The sequence below is a fragment of the Ostrinia nubilalis genome, chromosome 10 (assembly GCF_963855985.1).
Source record: "Ostrinia nubilalis chromosome 10, ilOstNubi1.1, whole genome shotgun sequence".
Classification (NCBI taxonomy): Eukaryota; Metazoa; Arthropoda; class Insecta; order Lepidoptera; family Crambidae; genus Ostrinia; species Ostrinia nubilalis.
The window spans coordinates 4,302,321-4,325,033 of NC_087097.1; the positions used below are offsets into that span (position 1 = coordinate 4,302,321).

General features: G+C 36.3%; 1 protein-coding gene across 1 annotated transcript in view; it reads right to left on the bottom strand.

Annotated features, from left to right (window-relative positions):
* Window positions 1–25: 25 nt before the first annotated feature.
* The window catches only part of LOC135075713 (BMP and activin membrane-bound inhibitor homolog), an 89,683-nt gene continuing 66,995 nt past the window's right edge, over window positions 26–22,713 (bottom strand). The window contains exons 2-5 of the mRNA XM_063970167.1: window positions 20,996–21,170; window positions 9,260–9,420; window positions 3,828–3,999; window positions 26–3,222 (exon numbers count right to left, since the gene is read on the bottom strand). Of these exons, the coding sequence (XP_063826237.1) occupies window positions 3,051–3,222; window positions 3,828–3,999; window positions 9,260–9,420; window positions 20,996–21,170 (680 nt within the window). The 3' untranslated portion in view covers window positions 26–3,050. The remainder of the gene's footprint in view (window positions 3,223–3,827; window positions 4,000–9,259; window positions 9,421–20,995; window positions 21,171–22,713) is intronic.

Below are 22,713 nucleotides of genomic sequence, written 5' to 3' on the forward strand. Positions count from 1 at the left end.
TTTTGTTTCAAAGAAAACAACGAAGTCCATTTATAAAATAATTTCTTTTATTCACATTATATTTACATAGGATCGCAGATATAAGTATCATTACAATATGGAGTATTTCATTCATTTGCACCTATGTTTATTAAATTCTATTCGTCAAGGTAAGGCACCTTAATGGAAGCTTTATTTGAGACAATTTCTGGCTAATGGTCGTATAAGGTCTGTACGGCTAGCACGAAAAACTTTCGAGTTCGAATCGTTTGCGTATTCGAATCGCCATCAAAACATTTAGTACGAAAACTACAACAGCGCCCTTGTGAACGTGTCGTAAAGTGAACTTGGTATGAGAAATGGTTGCACGAAACTTATTTTGAGCATCAAAATTGTCACATTATCATTTAATTCAAAGTTTGAGTATCGAACTTTGTCGAATACGCAAACGATTCGAAGACAAAAGCAGTTCATGCTAGAGATACTGTTTCCGAGCCACTATACAGCTACACAACGACACTATGTAAAAAAGGACTTATATTGTTACCACAGTGACTGTTATGTCGCTATTTCGGCTTACTGGTATCACTGGCCGGAACCGTACCTTAAAACTATTCTAAAACATGATAGCATACAGGCCAATATACCCTAATATTATATACAAAACTATAGGTAACAATTCAATAAAAATACTACGCAATAATTTAATTCATTTTCCATAATTTTCACTGCTGACCACAAGTAAAATCCAAGTGAGAGTTTTTCGTAAAGTTCATTTACATATGCTAAAAAATCAGATAAAAAGGACTAGGTATATCTCCCATTGGATTCCACTTTCAGAAATCGTCTGCCGTCTCCCTACAGTATTATTATAAACAGATAACAACTTTTAACTTAAACTATATTTACAAACGACATAAAATAGTAATTTACACAAGGAATAAGATTATAGGAAATGCATGCACGAGTGACAGTGGTGCCAGTATACAAAACTAATAATTAATTTGGTATAACTATTTATACACTTTACTGTAATATAACATGAAAATTATATATTTCATTAAAATAAAGATAGTACCTATAAGCGATATAAAATGTTTAATGGGATACTTGACTAACATTGGAATATAAAATAACGATATTGTGATTAAAGTAGGTTTACGAGTACATTAAATTGTGTAGAAATCATTACGAAAGCTTTATATTTATACAAAAAATGTAACTAAAAGATCTATTGAAATAGTTATACCATTTTTGTAGTGTCTCTATTATTATGCTTTTAAAAGTAATTAAAATATGTTTTGTGATTGGCTATTTCAATTGGTAACTTACTAATGCGTTACACTTCGTTTTAACTAAACTTAATTACAATAAAATTAACGAAATTGGGGTACATTTACAAAGATTTATAATAGAGGAACACAAAGCGCTTATAAATATAATAAAAATTAAATATACAATGTGGTAATTTGGTATACCGCGGGCTGCTGCGTGAAAGTAGGTATGTTAAAAATGTATAAAATTTGAGATCAATACAAGAAGATTCACAAATGGACCTACACCTCGCACATATTGATTTATGTGTTAGTTATTCGTTTACTATGATTTTAGATCGACGTGGGGTCCTCAGTCATTGATGTGTTCTAAAAATCTATCTATTATTTGCAAGTTTCGGGCTACTACACGTGTTGACAGGTTACCACAGTCATAGCTTAGTGACCAACCAAGCCAACCAACCAACACTTTGACACTAACCAAGACATTTGACGCGACTGAGCCCTTTACTACACCAGCATCCAGACTCACTGGCAAATAATGTTTTCTAAAATGATTAGTAAAATGTTAGTAGAATTTTAAAAAATACTGATGACTATAAATATCCAAACCTAGTAATACAAGCATCACTGGGTCATTTAGGAATACCTTTGCTAAAACTGTTAGAAGAAAAACGATTACCTCACTTCTTAGAAAGACTATATTTTCAAGAACTACCCTTTCCTATTATATCAGTGTGACCACATTTATAATAACAATCTAATCAGTCGCTCAGTCACACTGCTCCAGATCATTTCGTTGGATCGTTTCACAAAAGAGTTCTTAACACAATGTAGTAAAACATTTTTTAAGAAATTGCAATACCAAACTTTAGGTTGGCTGTCTACCCGACCGATATGGTGCACTTGCTGCCAATATTGCAGTCAATGTTGCCAATAATGCAGTCAATGTTGCCAATATTGAAGCCAATGTTGCCAATATTGCAATCAATGTTGCCAATATTGAAGCCAATGTTGCCAATATTGCAATCAATGTTGCCAATATTGCAGTCAATGTTGCTAATATTGAAGTAAATGCTTCCAATATTGCAGTCAGAACTCTTTCGTGAAGCGTCCGTCTGAGGTACTAATTCACGTTGCAGCCCGCAAATTAAAAGAAATTCATATGCCCTGTGCCCTGTCCAAAACTTAGGGATAGTGTACCAAACTATCGAGACAACCACTTCTCGTCGAGACAAGTTACAAATTCGTATATAGATTTCAAAATTGACTCAGTAAAACATATAACAGATTTTACATTCAATGTTTATGTACAATGGCTTGTAATAAAAGCATGCCTAAGTAATATAGTTTATTGATATGTTGTATATTACAAATTACAATGAATTTGCTAAGCAAAATCCGACCTTATTTAACATTGACAACAGTCACTTTATATTTTATTACCATGGCAACATCATGTTCTTAAAACCTCACTAACATAAATAAGTGGTTACGTACAAAATTGATTCTTCAAGGCTTCAAGTTTTATAGTAGATGTTAACCTTAATCTAGACTAGCAATGCGGAGACTGTTAGGTCTACTATAAAAAGTTTACTATTGTAAAGTTCATTCACGACACTTAATAATCTAGCATCGTATTTCAGTCTGTTAACTTAGGACACCCATACATGGTCCTGCACTATTAAAAGACATATCAAAACATCAGCTACCACATCTTTCCATCTCAACTCGTGGCGTCCCGCCCTAACCACAAACCCTAAGGTACACCCACCATTTTGGCACGGAGCACCAGGTCTACCGCTGGATATCACAGAACTGCTGGCTGGGTCCATCCACCAGCTGGGCCCGTTCGACCGCCACCAGGCAGCCACCAGGGGTCACCAGGAGTGGGGCAGACGGCGCGCCCACCCAGATCTTCTTTACGTCTTCGGAATTGTGCTGTGCTAGTGGCGACATGTAGCCACCTCTGGAAATAGAAAAGAGAAAGGTTGAGTCAAATGGTCTTTAACAATTAATAGTGGGAGTAATAGGTACTTATGATATTAAAGAAACAGAGTTGTCTCTAAGGAAAATAATAATTGAATTGAAAAAAAAAATACACAAGCAGCTGAAATATCAAGCAATCTTTGTCCGATTGCAGAGTTACAAATCACAGAGCAGATTTTCTGTTGTGTTTGCAGTGAATATGCTACAAAAGACATAATCTTGGCTATAAGCAAGGAAATCTTCAGCAGAAGCATTCCTCACAACATCACAGGTTCAGTTACCACTTTGAGTCGGACCTCGCTGGCAACGATGGGACTATTCCCACCTCTCGTTCCCACCGCTGCAACTCCTGTGTACCCAGGATCTATCGCTGGCTACCAGTTTACTATAGAAGACAGTTGTAGGTCTAACCTTAGCTTCCTGTCAGCGTGGAGCAGCGCGTCTGCCTTCAGCAGCCTCACAGCGACTGCCACCAGCAGGAACAGTATGAGCGCGCCGCACACCGGCACTGCTATGATGGCCTCTTTGAACCACACCTTACTAAATGGCTACCAGGTTACTAAAAAAGACAGGCATAGGTCTAACCTTAGTTTCCTATCAGCGTGCAGTAGCGCGTCTGCCTTCAGCAGCCTCACAGCGACTGCCACCAGCAGGAACAGTATGAGCGCGCCACACACCGGCACTGCTATGGTGGCCGCCTTGAACCACACTTCACCGTTGTAGCTGGCTCCTCGCTCGCTGGCTACGGCGTTACCATCTGGAAGAAGAGAGAGAGAATTTAAGTTTGTTTTCAGTAATAGAAAAATGAGAGTTTTTATGTTGTTGAGCGGATATTCTAGTTCAACGAGGTCCTAGTATCACAGCGCCCCGGATCGATTTATTGTGATCGCAACTATTTTTACAGTTCGCCTTCGAGTCCTGCATTTATTACGAGTATGTCGAGCAGTATCTAGTTGTTATCTATCTAATCCAAGTTCTTATTGTTAAAAACTAATGATTCTATTTCTGATGATGATGGGCATAATTTTCTTGCAAAAAATCCTAACTGCAGTGAAAAAGGGAATTAAATGTATGGTTGACCAATCATAATTCTCAATAAGTCCATTATTGAGAAATGATTGGTGGTAAAAAAATCAATACATTTGATCGCGTGAAGCACGATAAAGACTTTTTATGATCGAAATTTGTGCGATCGAAGCTACAGACGCAGCTTAAAATCTACTTGGGGGGTCTTCCCATATCTTGACGCCTCAGTCATGGCAACCAGGAATGCCATACCACAGCACACTCCCACTGGATTCGGTACACCGTGACGCCGGGCGAACTTATCAGCGAATGATTGCGTTCGAGGAAGGGATGCGCGGGCGACGGTACCGGGAACGCATGAAACAGTAGCTAATTGCTGTTAGTTACATACACATGTTATATGCTATGCATGTTGCAGCGATAGGCGATTGAGTTTCGTGAGGTTAAGGTGGGTGTGCATTTTACGGTGCGCCGGCGCAGTCGTGCGAGTGAGCGATAGAAGTCTTGGGTTCGATTTCTGGTAGAGCTATTATTTTATTAAATAATTGTTTATCTCGGGTTACATTGTGTAATGAAGCGCGCAAAAGACTCTCGAGTTCGATTCCTGTTCAGGTCATGTTGGCCGCATCTTGGGGTCTAGATTATGGGAAAGCATCCAATAGTCTTCAATTATACTTTTAATTTTCTGTAAAAATTAAAATTCTAGTCTCCGTTCTTGGTTACCAAAACATATTAATTATGTATTCAAAATCAGTGTATAGTCACCTTTACGATAACTTTTATGCTCAAATTGCACTGATAATAGCATTCTTTCTGATTCTGACAATTGATATCGAGCTTCATGTACAAACTTTAGCTTGTACCCGCTACTCTGCTTACATGGCTTTCTTGCTACTGAAAGGGTTAACTTTCAAAATGATGAACTGATGATAATCAAGGTGTACTGATAAAGAATCATCACGAAAATACATAATCGTCTTCATGATTTAGTGAAACTGCAAAATGTCGTATTAAAAGATTAAATGAGCTTTAAAAGAAGCTTTAAAACAAATATTTCAAAGCCTCCATCGGAATTTCAATAACGGTCTCGGCCGTGAAAAATTAATTACATACAAAAAGGCACAACATCACTACTCGCAAGAAGAATGTTCATACAAAGACGCATTTGTTGCAAGAAAACACTCCCAGCATTTCCATTTAATCTTTAAACCTCTCATAATAAGGTCTCGCTAAACAAATGCATAAATAACTTCTTGTAGGGGTGGCCCTCGAATCGATAGTGAAATATCGAGTATCGATTATTCAATACAAATTAATAATTATTATTGAAAAATGTTGATAGTACTTATTTTGTATAACATTTGCTTTGTACGCAAGTTGCTTGGTCTTATTCGGTTTGCTTACACAGGGCTATAACGGCATCAAATTGAGGATTCAAATCTTGTTGGAGACAAAATAATGTCAGTAAAATAAGCACATGTACGAAAGTACTAATAAAAGCAAAGAAAAGCTTTTGCGTTATTAAATTTTGAAATTTTTAATATTTTTTATCGAAATAGAGTTAGATTTTATACAACGATAACGAAGGCCATGTAAACAAGTCTGTCTCAGTCGTTTTTCATGACGCCTTTCCATAATACATGCTCCTGTATCCGGTCATACTAGAAATATCGATAATAATCTAAAACGCAGATAGCTAATGTTATTAAAATTAGATTCAGCCTCAAGATATCCTTATTTGGCTAGGTATTTATAACGAAATTAAATTACAGATAGTATTATCGATATCCCAGCAGATCTGTGCAATCGATAACGATATTGCATACGTTTCGACACCACTACAACTCAAGACGAACAGCTATGAACAGGTTCCCCGCTATTTATACTGGTTGATTAAGAGGGAGTATTCAGGGCTCGGTAAAATATATCTTAAACTTTCGCTAGTAAGGTTGAAATTTATTATTTCGAGGGCCTTGTTAATTTCAACAAAGGAGCAAGATGGAATAACGTTAAAACAATTGCGCATCGCGAGTGCAGCGCCGGCGGATACTCTTCGGAGTTATTAAGAAAATGCATCTGCTATTTTCTGGTTTCCTGGTACACTTGCAATAGATTTCGAGTATAACTAATTCGCTGTAATTGAATTCTAATGGCCACGTTTAATAATCGGTTCTTATAAAGCAAGGAATTGAGACTTGTGCGAATGTTGAATATTGTTCAGTTGCAATCATAGTAATAAATTGTGCAATGAATAAGTAGTCAACAAAACGATAAGCTACCTACTTTGACTATGTAATGATAAACACAGATAACAAGGACATTTCTCCCCCGTATGACTTATAATATTACACCAGTAGGTACCTACTTAATTTTCTTACTTAAAATCTGTCCATATCCATTATTATCTCTATCAACATTTCTAAATCAGCACTTGCGTCTAAAATTGGATAGAACTCCATAGAATTACAACTCCAAGTAATATAAAAAGTAAAATCACTAATTAATAAAACCGCAGCGTCAACGAAGAAACGGACAAGCATGCTTTTTGCTTAAATAAAGGGTCTTAGCTCGATTAACTCGCGAAGGATCTTAAGCGTTGCTCAGTTTGCTCATTAAGGCTCAGAGATATTGTCGCCAATTTAATTTATTGTATGGTTTTCTATTTAACCCTCAAGCGACTGGTCGAGGATCGAATAATTTATACTTGTAGTTAGCGTATTTGGCCGGCGGGTTAAGTTAGCATTAAGCAATAATTAAGTCACATTTTTAACTATAAAAAGACAATAATTGTTCAAAAAGCTCTTACGGTTTCTGAAAAAAGCTCGTTAAAACTTTCAGAAGATAAAGAGGTTGTTATTTCCAAATGAAAAGTTATTGAGATAAAAATATACTAGGTGAACTCTACTGAAATAAAAAATATTATAGTTCTGTCATAAAACATCTCAAATCAATAAAATGATAAAAAGTCAATAGACCTTCCAAAAAAATTGATGTAAGTTACGAAGATGCTATGGAAGTCAGAGTAAAAATATTTGAGAAAATCGAGAAATGTAGGTACATAAACAACGAAATTGATATTCCTTTATCATTTCCATCAGAATTATGTAGATATTGTAAATTTCAAAGCGCACAGCAGCGGTGTAAGTAGGTGAGTCAGCATGCTAAAGTATGTTTACATTAGATACGGTATGTGGTACAACATCTTTGTCCGTGGAAACTGCGATTCAATAGAATTCCATCAATAACAGTTCGATATCGATAAAAGTTGTGTAAGGTTCTCATACAGGGTGTTGTAGGAAGCTTTAGACTTACTGTAAAGGGATCTTGGTAGTAAATGTAATTTATCTGTAACGTTTCGTAAAATAAGCTATCAATTTTAGTTTAATATTATGCACTTTACACAACATCAGTTTTTCATGAAGCTATTAGCTGCAATGGTGAATTCTTGATAGTTGACAGCGTTATGTAGTAAAAGGTATTGAATTAAAATCGCCTTTATTAATGTCAACTTATACTACCTATCTTTTTCATGACTCATGACAATATATGTCACGGTAAATCTTACGCATTATTTTAAATGATTATTGAGATAATTCAAAGAGGACTAAAACTTCTCAAGGTTTGTCACAAATTACAAATACACCCTTTATATGCGTGAGGTAATCTTGGAAATTGTTATTCATATATTTTGATGAGGTAATCTAGATTCTGGAGCTGGCATCCATTCTTGGATAATAATATGTTTGGTAATATTCTGGCGTAGACTCAACCCATTGCAGAATTTAGCCTAAAGCTCTATAAAGCCCGTTGTAGGGTTAAGGAAGTGATTTAAGGATATTAACCTGTCGAGAACCAGGAAAACGGGATACGATACGAAACAATCTGTAAGACGTGATCGTTTGAGTTTATATTTTGTTTTTGTTTGTAAATAAAAAGCGCATAGGCATTTGTACCGCAAAAAATAGGTAGGTATTAATATTTTGGCTAGCGTGGGGACTGTAGGAAAATTCTCCACTTGCCTCTGGTAAATTAGAGAGGGTCGTGCTCCTGTAGTAGAGACATAATGATCTGATGATTATGATGGTTAATATTCCTTTTAACATCATCATCATCATCATCTCAGCCATAGGACGTCCACTGATGAAAATAGGCCTCCCCCAATGCTTTCCATGTTGCCCGGTTAGTTCCTGCTATTTTTATGATATCGTCGATCCACCTTGTGGGTGGACGTTAACCCCTCTAGCTACGATAAACATACTTTTGTGTTAAGAGTGGATTTTAGTCCAGTGGTGAATGGGGATGAACTACTGACAATTGAATCGGCCAGTCCCAACATTGGGCTATTGTGGTAAACTTACTAAAATTTTATGATAATAAATGAATGAATAAAAACGTTTTGACGTATTTACCTACTACGATATTTGTTTCGTAGCAGGAAAGCTAAGGACCATTATAAATCTAGTACATAATGTTAATTATGTTATCAACCAGTTACGTAGAAATGGACGCTTTGATTGTAGTTAGCATTTAATTAACGTGATTAGTTTGTTTGTTTATATGATGCGATTTATTGATGATTATGTATGAGTTACCGTCTTAGTTAACATAAACAATTGTGGCAATTATTGATACTAGTCTTTAGTTGAGCTGTTATTCTTCTGTCTTATGAAAATAAACAACACTTTTTTATTATGAAGGGTGCCTCTACCTAAACTCCCTCTCCTTATTTTCTTGCGATTATTTCTTTTTGTGAGTAAAAATCTGTATTATGACCTCGCACCTAAAATAGTTAAAATAACCCATAACCATAAACTATCAAATCCCAAGCAGACGCGTAAGACCGTGTGACAGCTTATTTCTATTTTAGTGTCTCGATTCACAGGGCTTGAAGGGCTAATAAACGTAAGAAAATATATTTTATGTAAGAGCTTGTGCCAGAAAAAAGTTTAAGCGTTAAGATAGATAGTTAGACATTATCAAAAAATTCTTACCAGAATCAATGCCAGAGGCGTTGAACCTAGCGGTGGACAGCGGGCTGTCCTCATGGTTGCACATATCCCTGAAGCAGCACAGCAGCAGAGAATGGTCCGGCGGCGGCGGCGTCCCGCCTGACACTGGCGAGTTCTGGCAGTGGGACAATGCCTCTTTTTCTCTGAAAAAGAAAAAGAAAATTTGAAATTAGAATGTGGAAAATACACTTCTTTTTAAAAAAACAAAAGACGAATTTGAAATGAGAACGCAGAAACAGAAAAAGTTCTTTGGGTGGTTACAAAATTCTGCCGTAAAACCGGCCAGTTTGAGTAAGTATGTGAAAAAATCGAGAAAACAAGAAATAAGGTAGCATTTCTTTTGTTTTTTATTTAAAATGTTAATTTGTATCTCGAATGTTTATTGTCGTAATGAAAATTAAGGCTGGGTTGCACCATCTTACTTTAAAACTTTAACAGATGTCAAAAATCTGTCAAAATCCATACAAAAAGCACCGGTTATCGTTAAGTTAGGTGGTGCAACTCAGCGTAAGAAGTGAAAACAAAGACTGAATTGTTTATTGCCTAATAAAAAATTTCAAGCAAAAAATACTGAATTAACCATTGAGTTATAATGTACTACGTACTAGAGAAGACATGTCAACTAGACTGTTTCTGGCACGCAAATAGGTCCATGGACCGAAATTCAATTAGTATGTGCTCAGCGGTTGCTGTGACAACACGCTTGAGTGCAGTGTTGTTTTTTGAAATATGCCATCCTATAGACGAAAATACTGTTCAAATAACTCCAGATACATATTAAGTAAAAATCAAGGAATGACTTTTTACCATTAAGTTGTACATTTATGCACTTTAAAACACTAATTTAATTTTAATTTGTTAATTACAAGGCGTCACCGCGGCGGCAGCCATTTTACGAAAATTTCAAAGAATAAAAATCGCAGACTTGACACTGACGCATAAATTAGTATACGAAAGGAAGGTTAAATACAGCAATAAAAAGATTTTTTAAAAGATTATAAGCACTTTGTATTGCACAAATTACTAATAGTCCCGTCTAGCCCCTTGTGTTAAGCTAAATAAGCTTGGGTTACGGGTGGGCTCACACAATAGTCGTGCGGCATCATGGATCAAACTTGTTTGAATCTCACTGCTGTTGTTCGTATGCGACTGGTTAGTTAGTAAATCACCCTAATTATTGACACCTAGCTCACGAGATAGGCTAAAATTATAATAATTGTACAGTGTGTCTGGTCACCAGTGTCCGACCCGTTAGGGCGCAGTAATATGATCAATTTAATCGACAAATCCAGTATTAAAAAATTACAGTTTTTTTTTTTTTAGTTTCTGAGTCCGGATGGATTCATTTATTTACCAAATCTACCGATGTACAGGACCTATGAGTATAAAAGTGATTCGTTCGACAGCTGAAAAAGTAAGCAATACGTTGTCATCAAAAGCTTCCATTTAAATTTCTTAGAAACACTTGAACGTAAAAAAAATGATGCTTCTTTTTAGATTTTTCAATGTTACAAAAAACTAGAAAGTTTTACATTTTTAGATGCACTAAGTCATTACCTAAAAACTGATATACCTTGGCTTTAAATCAACTAGTCTAGGTGCTAGCTACACAGGAGATGCAGCGGTGAAAAGGAGAGGTGGGAATAGTCCCGTAACTTCTACCTCACAGCTATTATACGTGTACTCAACCACTGAGACAGTTAACAATAGAGACAATAAAATAACTGAAAGTTTCTGACTTTCAGTTATTTTATTGGTTCTGGAGTGAAGGCGTGGGTCATCCCTAGCTTTGTTCCTACCGTGACGAGTGGGAATTTTTCTAAAATCTCAAGATGGACTGACTGAAGATAGCAGGAAGACGCTGGGTGCAGGCCACTATCAACTGGGCGATGTGGAAATCATTAGAGGAGGCCTTTGTTCAGCAGTGGACGTCCAGTAGCTAAAATGATGATGACGATGTTTCCTTACAGTATCCAATTCAATAGGCAGAAACTAATCGTAAACGAAGTGTCGCCTCTGTAATGGTATCATTATCTATAACTCATAATATTTCGTGCGCTGTTGGATGACAGTTTTAAACTAGAGATGGGTAATTTTTTTATCGAATTAGAAAATACCAGTTAACGATTCTCTAGGCGATTATCGATTACATTAGATTTTAATCGGGAAGAAAAATAATTAATGGCTTAAGCATCAGTATGAAGCCCATACGCACTTGTAGCACAAGTAACACGATTAGCCTCAGTCCCCTCAGTTGTGAATTCGGAATCGCCAGTTGTAATTTTAAAATCGCATCACAGAGTGAAGTAACTAACAACAAAAAACGGCAGAGCGAAGTGATTTCGAATGTTTCAACTGCTACGTTTTGTCACTTGTCTAGGAGGGCTAATTTTAGTCTAAGGGAGGGGAGCTTAGATTACATTACAGGAAACGCACAATATAATAAAAGAAAATAATGTAAGTAGCTGAACCTTTTTGCTATTGAGCACCATGAAAATTTAACACAATTTAGCCGATTTGTTTATTTTCACAATCGATTCACAATGTCTATGATGAGGCGACCGCAGGAACGTCACTATTCGTGCAATCCTATCAATGAAGTACGACATTTTCTGGTGCAGACTTTATCGCCACAAATTATGAAACTTGATTGTCATGGATTTGACTGACAGCTGTCCGTCAAATTCCCGCCCCGCACCCCGCACTGTACATATTTTGTTCGCGATGTCTGTTCTATACGTAGTAATATTACTTCAATGGAATTAACAACAAAAAAACTTAAGTTTGCTTAAATCGAAATGCAATTACTGTTTTTAATTAGAAAACCGTGAACTGGTTTCATCTTTATTCATATCGCTTAATGAGTATTTTTTATTTTATGTAAATATTACAAAACTAATAATTATGAGTGCGTAAACAACAATTATTTTGACTGAATTTTAAATACCGAACTATAAAAATGAATTCCTTAAGTTTTATTACACTGAAAGTTTTATACTTTTTGCACAGTTCAATCGCGGTCTAGATTTAACGTTAGTAAATACCGTAGACCTTAGTTATCTAGCTGCAAATGAGACTGAATTTAAAGCTGTTTTTATTGATGTAGAATTAATTTCAACACGTCCACAGGCTCAATGGTAGATATTATTAGTAAAAACTTGCGGTTGGCCTCGATTCGAACGCACGCCACTTTGTACAGAGCAAAAAAGTATAATTTGTTTCGCGTATTTAAAGCGGCTGTGTCCCTTTTTTAAATGTATGGTCTAAGTCATTAGAAGTATTGACAATGGAAGGCATTGTCATTAAAAAAGAAACAGAGATTTGTATGTAAACTTGTGAGGAAAGAAATCGGTTAAAGAGAAAGAGTTTTTGACTCTACGTTTCACAACCACCTGGCCGGGTGCTTAAAGTACCGGGTTCGATTCCCATCGAGAGAAAAATGAATGTGGGGTGAGCAAAAGCATTTATATTACGTTATTAAACTACGTTAAACGTCTCTACATAAATATCTAAACATTTTTACGTAAGTAAGTACGAAAAAAATTGACACTATTTTCTATCGCTCCAAGCTCACCAGTGACCGATATGGTTTTAAGCATTGCAGTTGTTTTCACTTAGGTATTTTTATTTTATTTATTTAACCTAATTCTACCTCTAAAGCTTGTACTTTAAGGCTCTTCAACTCATTCTAAGTTATGACATGGTACCGGATTAATAGGTCTCGCAAATTAATGATCAAATGCCAACAGTAAGTGCCTCTACACGTAGGTCTGTCCGTTTGTTTAACTGTTGATAAGTTTTTATATGTATGTACAGTCAACCATCAGACCTTTTGGTGCAATTTGGTACGTATTACTACTACAGAAGAAGCATTGCTTAGTTTGTGCCGGCGTTTGTAATTGGCGCTATGTTCCGGGTTGAACAGCTTGACATTATTAACTTATATCAAGATGTTAGTCATATTTAATTGATGTTATTTTACTGCCTTTAAGTTAAGATTATTCTTATTTAAACTTAACCAAAGGCTCGCTAAGTTTAAGTTCCATTAAACATTATTCCTACACTATACTTGTTTAATCAGGATCTACCAAGTTGGTCTTAGAAGAATTAAACTGTCATTTATTGAACGTGCACCAAAATTAATAAATAGAAGAAGAAATAGAAGAGAGAAATAGAAGGAATTGAGAGCTAAGAACGACTTATCAGCGCTAAGCGGATGATAAGTGAAAATATCATGGTCATGGCATATCAGTATGGGTTCATCATCATCATCATCATTTCAGCCATAGGACGTCACTGCTGAACATGGGCCTCCCCCAATGCTTTCCACGTTGATCGATTGGTAGCGGCCTGTGTCCAGCGCTTCCATGCTACCTTTACGATGCGTTAATTAAAATTATTAAGTTACCAGTATGCGTTAATTAAAATTATTCGGTAGGTACAGAAAAATTTGAACTGCGTAAGCTGCATTAAAAAGTACCTCACTGTCAAATTGTCTGCAAAAATCAACTGTGTACACCTGTCTAAAAGAGAGCTAGTCAGTGAGCATGCTCGCTGTCGCGAGTTACAATGTTGCTAACTCGCGAGCCCATAGACCGACGCCATCGTAAATCAGTCAAGCTATAGACAGCGAGAATTTATGGTTCCTATATTTCTTCAGTTTATAGAATCAACAGCGGTAATAGGTTTATTCTTGAAAAAGTATACAGCTCGGATTAATAAAGTTAATTGGTATAGCGCCTAACAATGGATTAGCGCCGGTGTATCTTTATATTCATCATTATAGATAAAATAAAAAAAATCAATCAATTTGCTGTCGATATAGTGAAATTATCGCTGAAAAAACGTCAATTCTAATGTAATTAATTAGGTCTAATCTATTAAAATTAATATCAATTGTCAGTTCTTGCCATTTCACGATTTTTATCGAAACATGTGCCTATCTAATAAATTCGAATGCATTATGATGATATTCGTTATTGAATACATTAGTAAGTATTAACATTTATTGGGGGCTTGCTTATTCTGTGAAACGATTTCGATACAGTCGTCTCTATAACTCTCTTTCACATAATACGGGCCTCTGGTTTGTGTGTAGATGAATACAAGTAGAGTCGATATATCGTGGAGTGTTTTCTACTAAGTCAAACAATATTGTCGCAGCGCATGATTGTGATATAGGTACCTACTCTTCTCTACACATCTCTTTCATCAACCTGACACTGGTATGTTTGAAGGAGACAACTAGAGTCGACATAAATCGATATTATCCCGCAGTTTTCTGCAGTCAGATAATATTGTAGCAGCGCTTGCGAATACAAACACGCTGTTTCGCGCACACTGCTCACGGAGCGTGTTCCCACGCATTTACGAAAATTTGCATCAAATTAATACCCCGGGATGTTTACTTGGACGTTGAATATGCAGTTTCGGCCTGTTGGGAGTAGGGTGGCCAGGTCCAAAAACAAAAGCCGGACTCGGTGCTTAATTTGGTCGGACATTAAACCCTAAAATCCTTAATGGCGATGAACTTGCATTTTTCGCCAATGAGGGCACACTGTTCTGCCAATGTCACGTTTTACACAGTGGTTTAAAAAATATAGCTGCTATTTACCCTAAAAACCGGATATACCTTTGGCATGTCACTGGTGCAATTAGTATCATAGCTCATGAGTGTGTCCAAGCAACATCCTATTACGCGTATAGCTCCCTATTATTCTGTGGCTCGACTTTCGACTGGCGCGGCAGCCACATAAAAAGCATAACAAAAGCCGGACAGGCCGGACAAGTCCTTAAAAAGCCGGACACCTGGAAACCCTAGTTGGGAGTGTTATTAAGCCTTATCAAGGGTCCAGCGTTCAATATTCACGAGGGACATGTTTACTTGCACCGCGGAAATCATTCATTCATTTTCGCTAATGAGTCGGTAGAGTGTTAAATATTGGGAAGAAATGAATTTTCAGTGAGTTCAGAATATTAACACGAACACATCACAGAATATAACAGCTTAAATAATGTTTATTAATTTAAGTTTTATTTATGTTATAGAGTTCTATATCGTCGTTCTTATTTTCAGGTCAACGTGACAATAAGTTACCTAATTACAAAATTATACAATTGTAGGTACCTACTTAATTCTTGTGCAATATTAAGAAACTACTTCTACAATTACAAATACTATGGTTCAAAGATATGTACATGAATTTGCGTGCGTCAAACAGAATAACCGATAACAAATACTTGTTCCAACTTGTTTTACTGATTATTTTCATGTTCCACATATCGCTGTACAATTTCCTGGTTGTCAAGAGTTTTATTGGGTCAATTTGTTATTCTGAAAGAAAGAAAGAAAGAAAGAAAGAAAAATTATTTATTTGACAACTAAAAAGCACAAAACAAAAAACAACGAGGCGGAGAAAAAAAAAATGTTGCCAAAGAGGTCACCCACTCAGTATTATCTTGACAGTTGACATTTTACTGCCAAGTGCCAAGACACTGGTTTTCAGTGGGTGCCTTGTACGCAGGGGCAAAAAAAAATATAATAAGATAAATTCAAATTAATTAAAATTCACATTGAAATAAAATTAAAAATAACAATTACAATAAAATTTAAAAAAAAAAAAGAACAATACAATAACTAAAATTTTAAATAAACATGTCCAAAAATATATAAAAATTAAAATTCACAATAAAATAAAAATTACAATAAGAATAAAATTAACAAAATTAACAAAAAAAAAAAACAAAAAACAATACAATTGATTTCAAATAAACATGTCAAAATAAATTAAAATTCACATTAAAAAATAAAATACCAAATTAACGACACAGACAGGACAATAATAATTTTAATTAGACAAATGTAATAAATAATAATAATCATGAAAATAAATCAAAACAAAACAAAACGCCGCTTGGCTGCGGTCGAAGAACGCGGCCAAAGAGTCAGGTGACGGGCCGTGAATGAAGAAAAAATAATAAAAAAGTGACAAGAAAAAGTCACCTGACGTTCACGTTTGCCACGTAAATCAGCCACGTAGCGACAGAACACTTTCACTTTAACAATGTACTAATTAAATATGTGTTTTTTAATGTCTACTGTGTTAAAAAATAAATGGATTGACAGACGGATGGATGAACTCCATCACCCAGAAGCCGTGAACTAATGGTGAGTGGCTTGTTAGTTGAGAGTTAACAATCCCGCACGCACAGTGGTAACAAATAATTTACCTATTTGCCTATTTGCAGGGCACTCATCAGGGAAAAAAAAACAAAAAATCTCGATGTCATGGCAGTTCCTCGCAGCCACTGCAATCGTCCGAGCATCCCAGAGCAGGCAGGCAGAGCATCCAAAAGGGCAACCACGATGAGCTGCGTTCCCAATGCCGGAACGGCACCTCAAAACCCGCATATACGACGTGCATACTCTGATGGTACGCCTATCAATAAGTTTCATTTTGCCTAGACAGTAAGAATTTCTTTACATGTGTTTTGAAAGAGTGTTTTACTTATTATGTTGTTTTACGTATTCTGCTAATAGTTTTGCCAAAAACATTGATTGCTGACATTAAGTCTATTTGTTAAACAATAAAACGATTATGTTATCAATCAATTTCACTAATTTAGCTAGGCAAAAGCACATAAAACTTAACATATTTGTAGCATAATAGCCCGTATTATAAAGGAGTAAGACACCACTGTTAAGCTGAATATGCCGTCGTCCGTCCCAAGATGTTCTCGTGGGAACAGTGTCAGTCCATCGGGTTTTATTCCAAATATTTCGTCAGAAATTTAAATGCGTTTGTTCTAGATAGATCTTTTTGCCGAAGGATTTACGGAATGTCTGGAATTTTGGCCCTTGCTTTGTTTGAGGCTAATTTTTTATTGGACCTCGTTAAAGCAAGGCTTAAGGCTCTACGGTTTCACTAATTAATTGCTTAATTTTTTGAGGCATTAACAAACAATGAACGTTGGGCAATCATTTTAAGCGGGTATGGAAACCTTACTTTCAATTATTGTACGGTAAAAATGAAACATAATTGGCTTGCTGCTTTTAAAAGTCATAGTATAGGTACGAGTAAATATTTCTTTTCATCTTTGTATTCTTTTATTTACTTTTGATTTTGCGAGCCACTAGCGACTTTTTAAGAACACAACAGGTACGTAAAAATAAATTATAACTTATTTTGTTTTACAATGGCCACCAAACATCGAGCAACAGCAAAAAGGCGTATCACAAAACATAATATAACATCGATATGAGAGTCCGCATCAATTAGTTGACCAAATCATAACGGCCCATCTTTATGACCCGGTTTCTGAATTGAAATTTTTGGTGCTCGTGCTCATCATCTAGTCAAGTATGAACTTTCATATTTAAATTCATCATTGAATAAAGCTCAATCCAAAAATGACAATTCAGAAATCGGGCCTTGGCTCATAATTTGAAACGACTCTCAAGAATAAAGGATTTGATGCGTGTGATTGGTCTCAAGCTTAGTAAATAACTTGAATGTAAGCTTAGTAAAATATGCTGTAGTTTAAGTTTGAGTTTTGCTTTTGAACAACGTTTCTAATACGGGTCTAAGATGAGGCCGAAAATTGTATGGAGAAATTAATTAAAAACAAAATTTGTAGGGCTCTAAAAATTAAGAAACCGTAGGTAAGTAATAGAATATTGTACCATCTTTAGATTGTTATAACGACTTTAATAACCAGCCTTTAAGGTCACTAAGAAGTCTTCAATGGCTTTTTATAATTTTATCCCCCCTCAAAACACAACACGCATGTTTTAGCATGTCATGGGTCTATAAGGGATGTTCTAATACCGCAAAAACTGAACAACTAGTTTTAATAAGTGATATTTAATTTTATTACTAATACAAATAAAGCCTACTCACAAATATGTAGAGTTTTGGGGCGGAGCACAAAGCAGAAAGCGTGTAGGTACCTATTACGTATTTGCAAAACTCATTTTATACGATTTCATATTAGGTGAAAATGTAAGTATAAGTAATTTCTGACACTGAAAAACGAGCGTCCAGAACGGTGCCGCATCATCAACAGCTTTGTAAGATTTCAAAAATGAGACGTGAAGCTAAGGTCAAACAATTTGTGTTTTTTAAAATTAAGTTTCATGTGCAAGTTTTGCAATGATTACATGAGCTAAATTAATATTACCTATGCATCATGTAATACCTAAATAAAACAAAATGACACGTGTATTACACAAGTAAAACCAAATGATTGCAATGACGAAAGTTCAACTTAATTACGTCAAAAGTAAGACGATAAGAAATGTAATCAAAACTGTTTTAACAACTTTGCAATTAAGTAAAAAAAAGATAAATTTTATAATCAGTGTGGAAGATATTAGCAATTACCTACGGATGTACATTTAGCTAAGTTCATTGAAGTTGATATCTTGTAGTTAAAAGAGAAATCCTAAGTGGTATCAGACTGCAATAATTGTTACAATTAAATTCTTATTACAGGATTACTCCGGATACGGTGTATAAAAACATAATCATGCAATTATTGAATTAAAATAATTGATGCTGGAGTGATTAAAGCAATTAAGGATTCAGCCGTCTTTGAGCTTTAAGGCCAATTCGGCGAATTTACTATGTGTGTATTAATGAAAATATACTCCTAGGAAAGGAAATACCAAGCTAAAGCAGGCTAAAGTTAAAAGAAAACGTGAATCTTTTTGTGATCACTTCGGTGCAAACGCTTTTTTAGGAAACGAGTGTTTGCTCAAGTGCCTGTGAATGTGATAAAATTATCCAAAATTAGGTACATTTGAATATGGTAAGGTGGTAACACGATCTTTATTTCAGCGATTGTTTTGAAAACGGGACGGATTTTCACTTCAGAGCGAAGAAACTTTATCATTGGGCATTAATTAGACGCGGATATACGGAGTGTATCCAAAGATCACTGCTCAGTAGTGATGTACATAAGTATATTCGATAGATCCAACATGGCTGCAGAGGTCGGCGGCCGTGCAGCTGCGTCGCCGCTATCTCCTCCTTCTGACCCCACAACCCCAGCTCTCGTCCCTTATCGACAAACGAGGACACACATCACTCACGCAACAAATAAACAACTAAAATTAATTACCCAACTATTTTCAATTCGATCGAATCTTAACGAAGCAGCCCAGATCGTTAACAAAGATAATGGACGGGAGATTGCCAAAAACGAGCAAAAATTATTTAAAGCAAATAAAACGGGCGCGCGTCTGCAGAACCTGTTTGAACGGCCCGGGCCGATCCGAATAAGATAATCAAGCCAGCGGGTAATTTCACCGTATAAAAACCGACCGGACCTCTCTGTTCCTTCGTCGGAATAATTAATATTCAGAGGTGAATACACTCCGATTAATAATATTTTAATATGACTGCTTAATTTCTATTAAGGGGTAAACAACCGCTGGCACGCATCAATCAAATGGAAATCACAATTTCAACACCGATGACAAAGAAAACGCAACTGAAATGCTCAATAAATTAGATATCGGTAAAAAGAATTGATGACGGCTAGTAGAAAAGCCGTGTATAGATAAATTAGTTAAGCAAGCCACGGGTCCCGAACCATGATAAGCAGTTTTGATGGATGACAATGCGCCTCGTGCACCGGCCAACAAAAGAATAGATAATTAAATCCACGATGAAAGTTAACAAGAAACACAGGAAACCGACCGATGTTGGAACACAAAACAAATCATAATTACAAGGCAATAAAACCTGTCGGATGATGCGTCGACGAATAAAGGATTAGTTGGTGATTTTGATAGCGCAAAATCGAGTAAATATGTCCTAATATCAATGACGTATCGATTAATTTATTCGGATTCTGTAATGTTTAGCAACCGAATTAAATCGTTACGAAAGGGCATGTGATCCGTATTAATTTAATTGCACCTGTAATCGTTGCGTGATACGATCTGATATCTTTTAAGCCGGGAGTCTTGTTAGATCCAAGATTTCTAAAAGATTCGTGTCTGATAACCGTGCAATTAACAATCCCAAATTGGCTGAGTAATCCGGAATTCTTGATGTTAAATAAATCCAAATTAAAGGTAATACAATAAATAACATAATACCTGCCATAAGATTGAATCGTAAAGCGTGTACGTTAGTTGTTTAGTGGATCGATTATTGCTTTTCTGTGGAACATTAAATGAGGGATTTTGTAACCGCTCGGCAAGAACACGTAATCGCTTCAGTTGACGCAGTTAAGATTATTATTGGTAATGAATGTGATGTGCTCTCTTTATAGCTTACCGGAAAACTAAGAGATCACTGAGAAAGTTAAAAGTTTTGTAAACAAGTTTCAAGTAAATTTTCTGCAGTAATGAAGTTGCTGTACAACGTAATAAGCGTGTTGTGGTGTGGTGTTATTACGCAGAGCATGATCATGTTATAGGAATTAAGTTGAGAGAAGATTAAAAAGTGTATAATAACCTTAGATAATACCTTATGCTAAACGCAATAAATACTTAAAAAAAGAGATGATAACCAGCTCGCAATGAACACTAAAATGTCAAAGACACACGGAGTGTACTGTATGAGGACATCGGATCTGATGAAAACTATTTTACAAAGGTAAACTGACAACTGCCTAAAAACAAAAAAGGAAACTACTTAACTTAAAACAATGGAGGTTGTCTTACTGGCCAGTTTCAATCACAAAAAAAAAAGATCAAACACTCACGTATCAGCCAAATGATGCAAGCACCCATGCCTCGCGTGGTGGGTCCTCCTCGGTGCCACCAGCTCGCTATAGCAGCCTCCGCCGTGCGGCGACCGGCACATATAGCCCGTGGCGACGCACTCTGCGGTATTGCAGTAACACCGCACGCCCTCACTGTCACTGGCTGGTTTTGATTCTGCAACAAAGAAAAAAAATTTTGAAAATTTGGTTTTAGAACGCGATCGAGCAAATACTTTTAGCTTCTTTAGGGATTTTTGTTTTAGATTATAATTAACAAAAAAAGAAAAAAGTTGAAACACTCGTTAATATAATACAGAAAAGGCAATGAATGTCGCAGTGTGGTGACTCAGAAACGTAATCCGGTGACACCTGCTGCGCTTTTACAAGATAAAATTAGAGAGAAACTTTTAATTGCTGTCTCGCGTAAAGGTAAAATCACCTTCGGGAATGTTTAATGCGTCGATGTGATGAGACAGTTAAACCTCTTTAATGCTGTGCAAGAAAACGAAGGAAACGAGCACCTAAATGTGTTAATGCTATTAAGTTAGAGAAGGAAATGGCTGTTGCAAATGTTAAAGGAAATGCAACGTTGAATGTGAATCCAATCAAGCCTGTCGACGCCGTGGCGCCTGTTTGTATCGTAAAATTTGATAGCTGTCGATTTATCGAGCCCAAGTTTACCTAACTCCAGCGTTAACAGTTAGTACAACCATCAACGCCTACGTCAACAAGGAACGCGAATAATCCTGCCAGGCTGAACTGTACATGGCATCACATATTTCAAAGTAGCAATCGGTTCCATATCCCATTGGGAGTAGTGCCATAAAAACATTTCTGGTCTGAAAAAAGCGTACTTGTTCCATGGAACCCGACGACAAGCCGATGAACCGGTAAAAATAACACACAGCTGGTCCGTGCCGCGGATTGTGTATGAATAATGCGCACGTCATACTCCGCGGGCCCCTACATAAATATCTTACCAACGGCCTGCCTCCGACCGCATTCAATGTAAATGCCCCGGCTCCAGACGATAAAACAAAACAAAATTAATTTCAGAGGGACGCGGCTTTATTTGCTCAGAGTCTCGAGGAAACTTAAGGAAGACCCCCCCTGACGTCAGGCATCTTTAGAATTTCTTCTTCGTCCACCAAACCAGGTTTTTTCAATTCTAATTTTTTAATGATTAGTGTTCGGCCGCTGACGTTGCCGGTGGGACATCGATTAAGAATCCCGATAAAAAGCTAAGCCCGACTGACGAGAGTAATCAAATTTTAAATAACGATTCTTATTGAAATAAATTACATCGCCGATGGATTTGAGTGACGTTGAATAGTTCGAGAAAACTGGAAAGAATCTTTCAATTGGTCTGAATTCACGTAAGAAGTTAAAGAATTCCGATTGCACTCGTTTCGGAGCGGGAGATAAAGTCGCGAGCGGCGGGAGGCCAGTTCCTCAGCCGGCAATAAATAAATAATTAAGAAGAATAAAAAGCCCATTCGAATGGACAAAAAAGACAAGCGCGGCTAATAACCGAACCCTTCCAAGGGAAATTGGAAACTTTTAATAGCTATCTTTAATAGCTTTTGCACGCAAAATTGCCTCCATTAATTGCAGCACCCAGTGCGTTTATTATGAAACAGAGATTCTATTACGGTCGTTAGCTTCATACTGTTTGTCTTATTTCGTGTTACGATTACGACTAATTCTATCGTTCATTG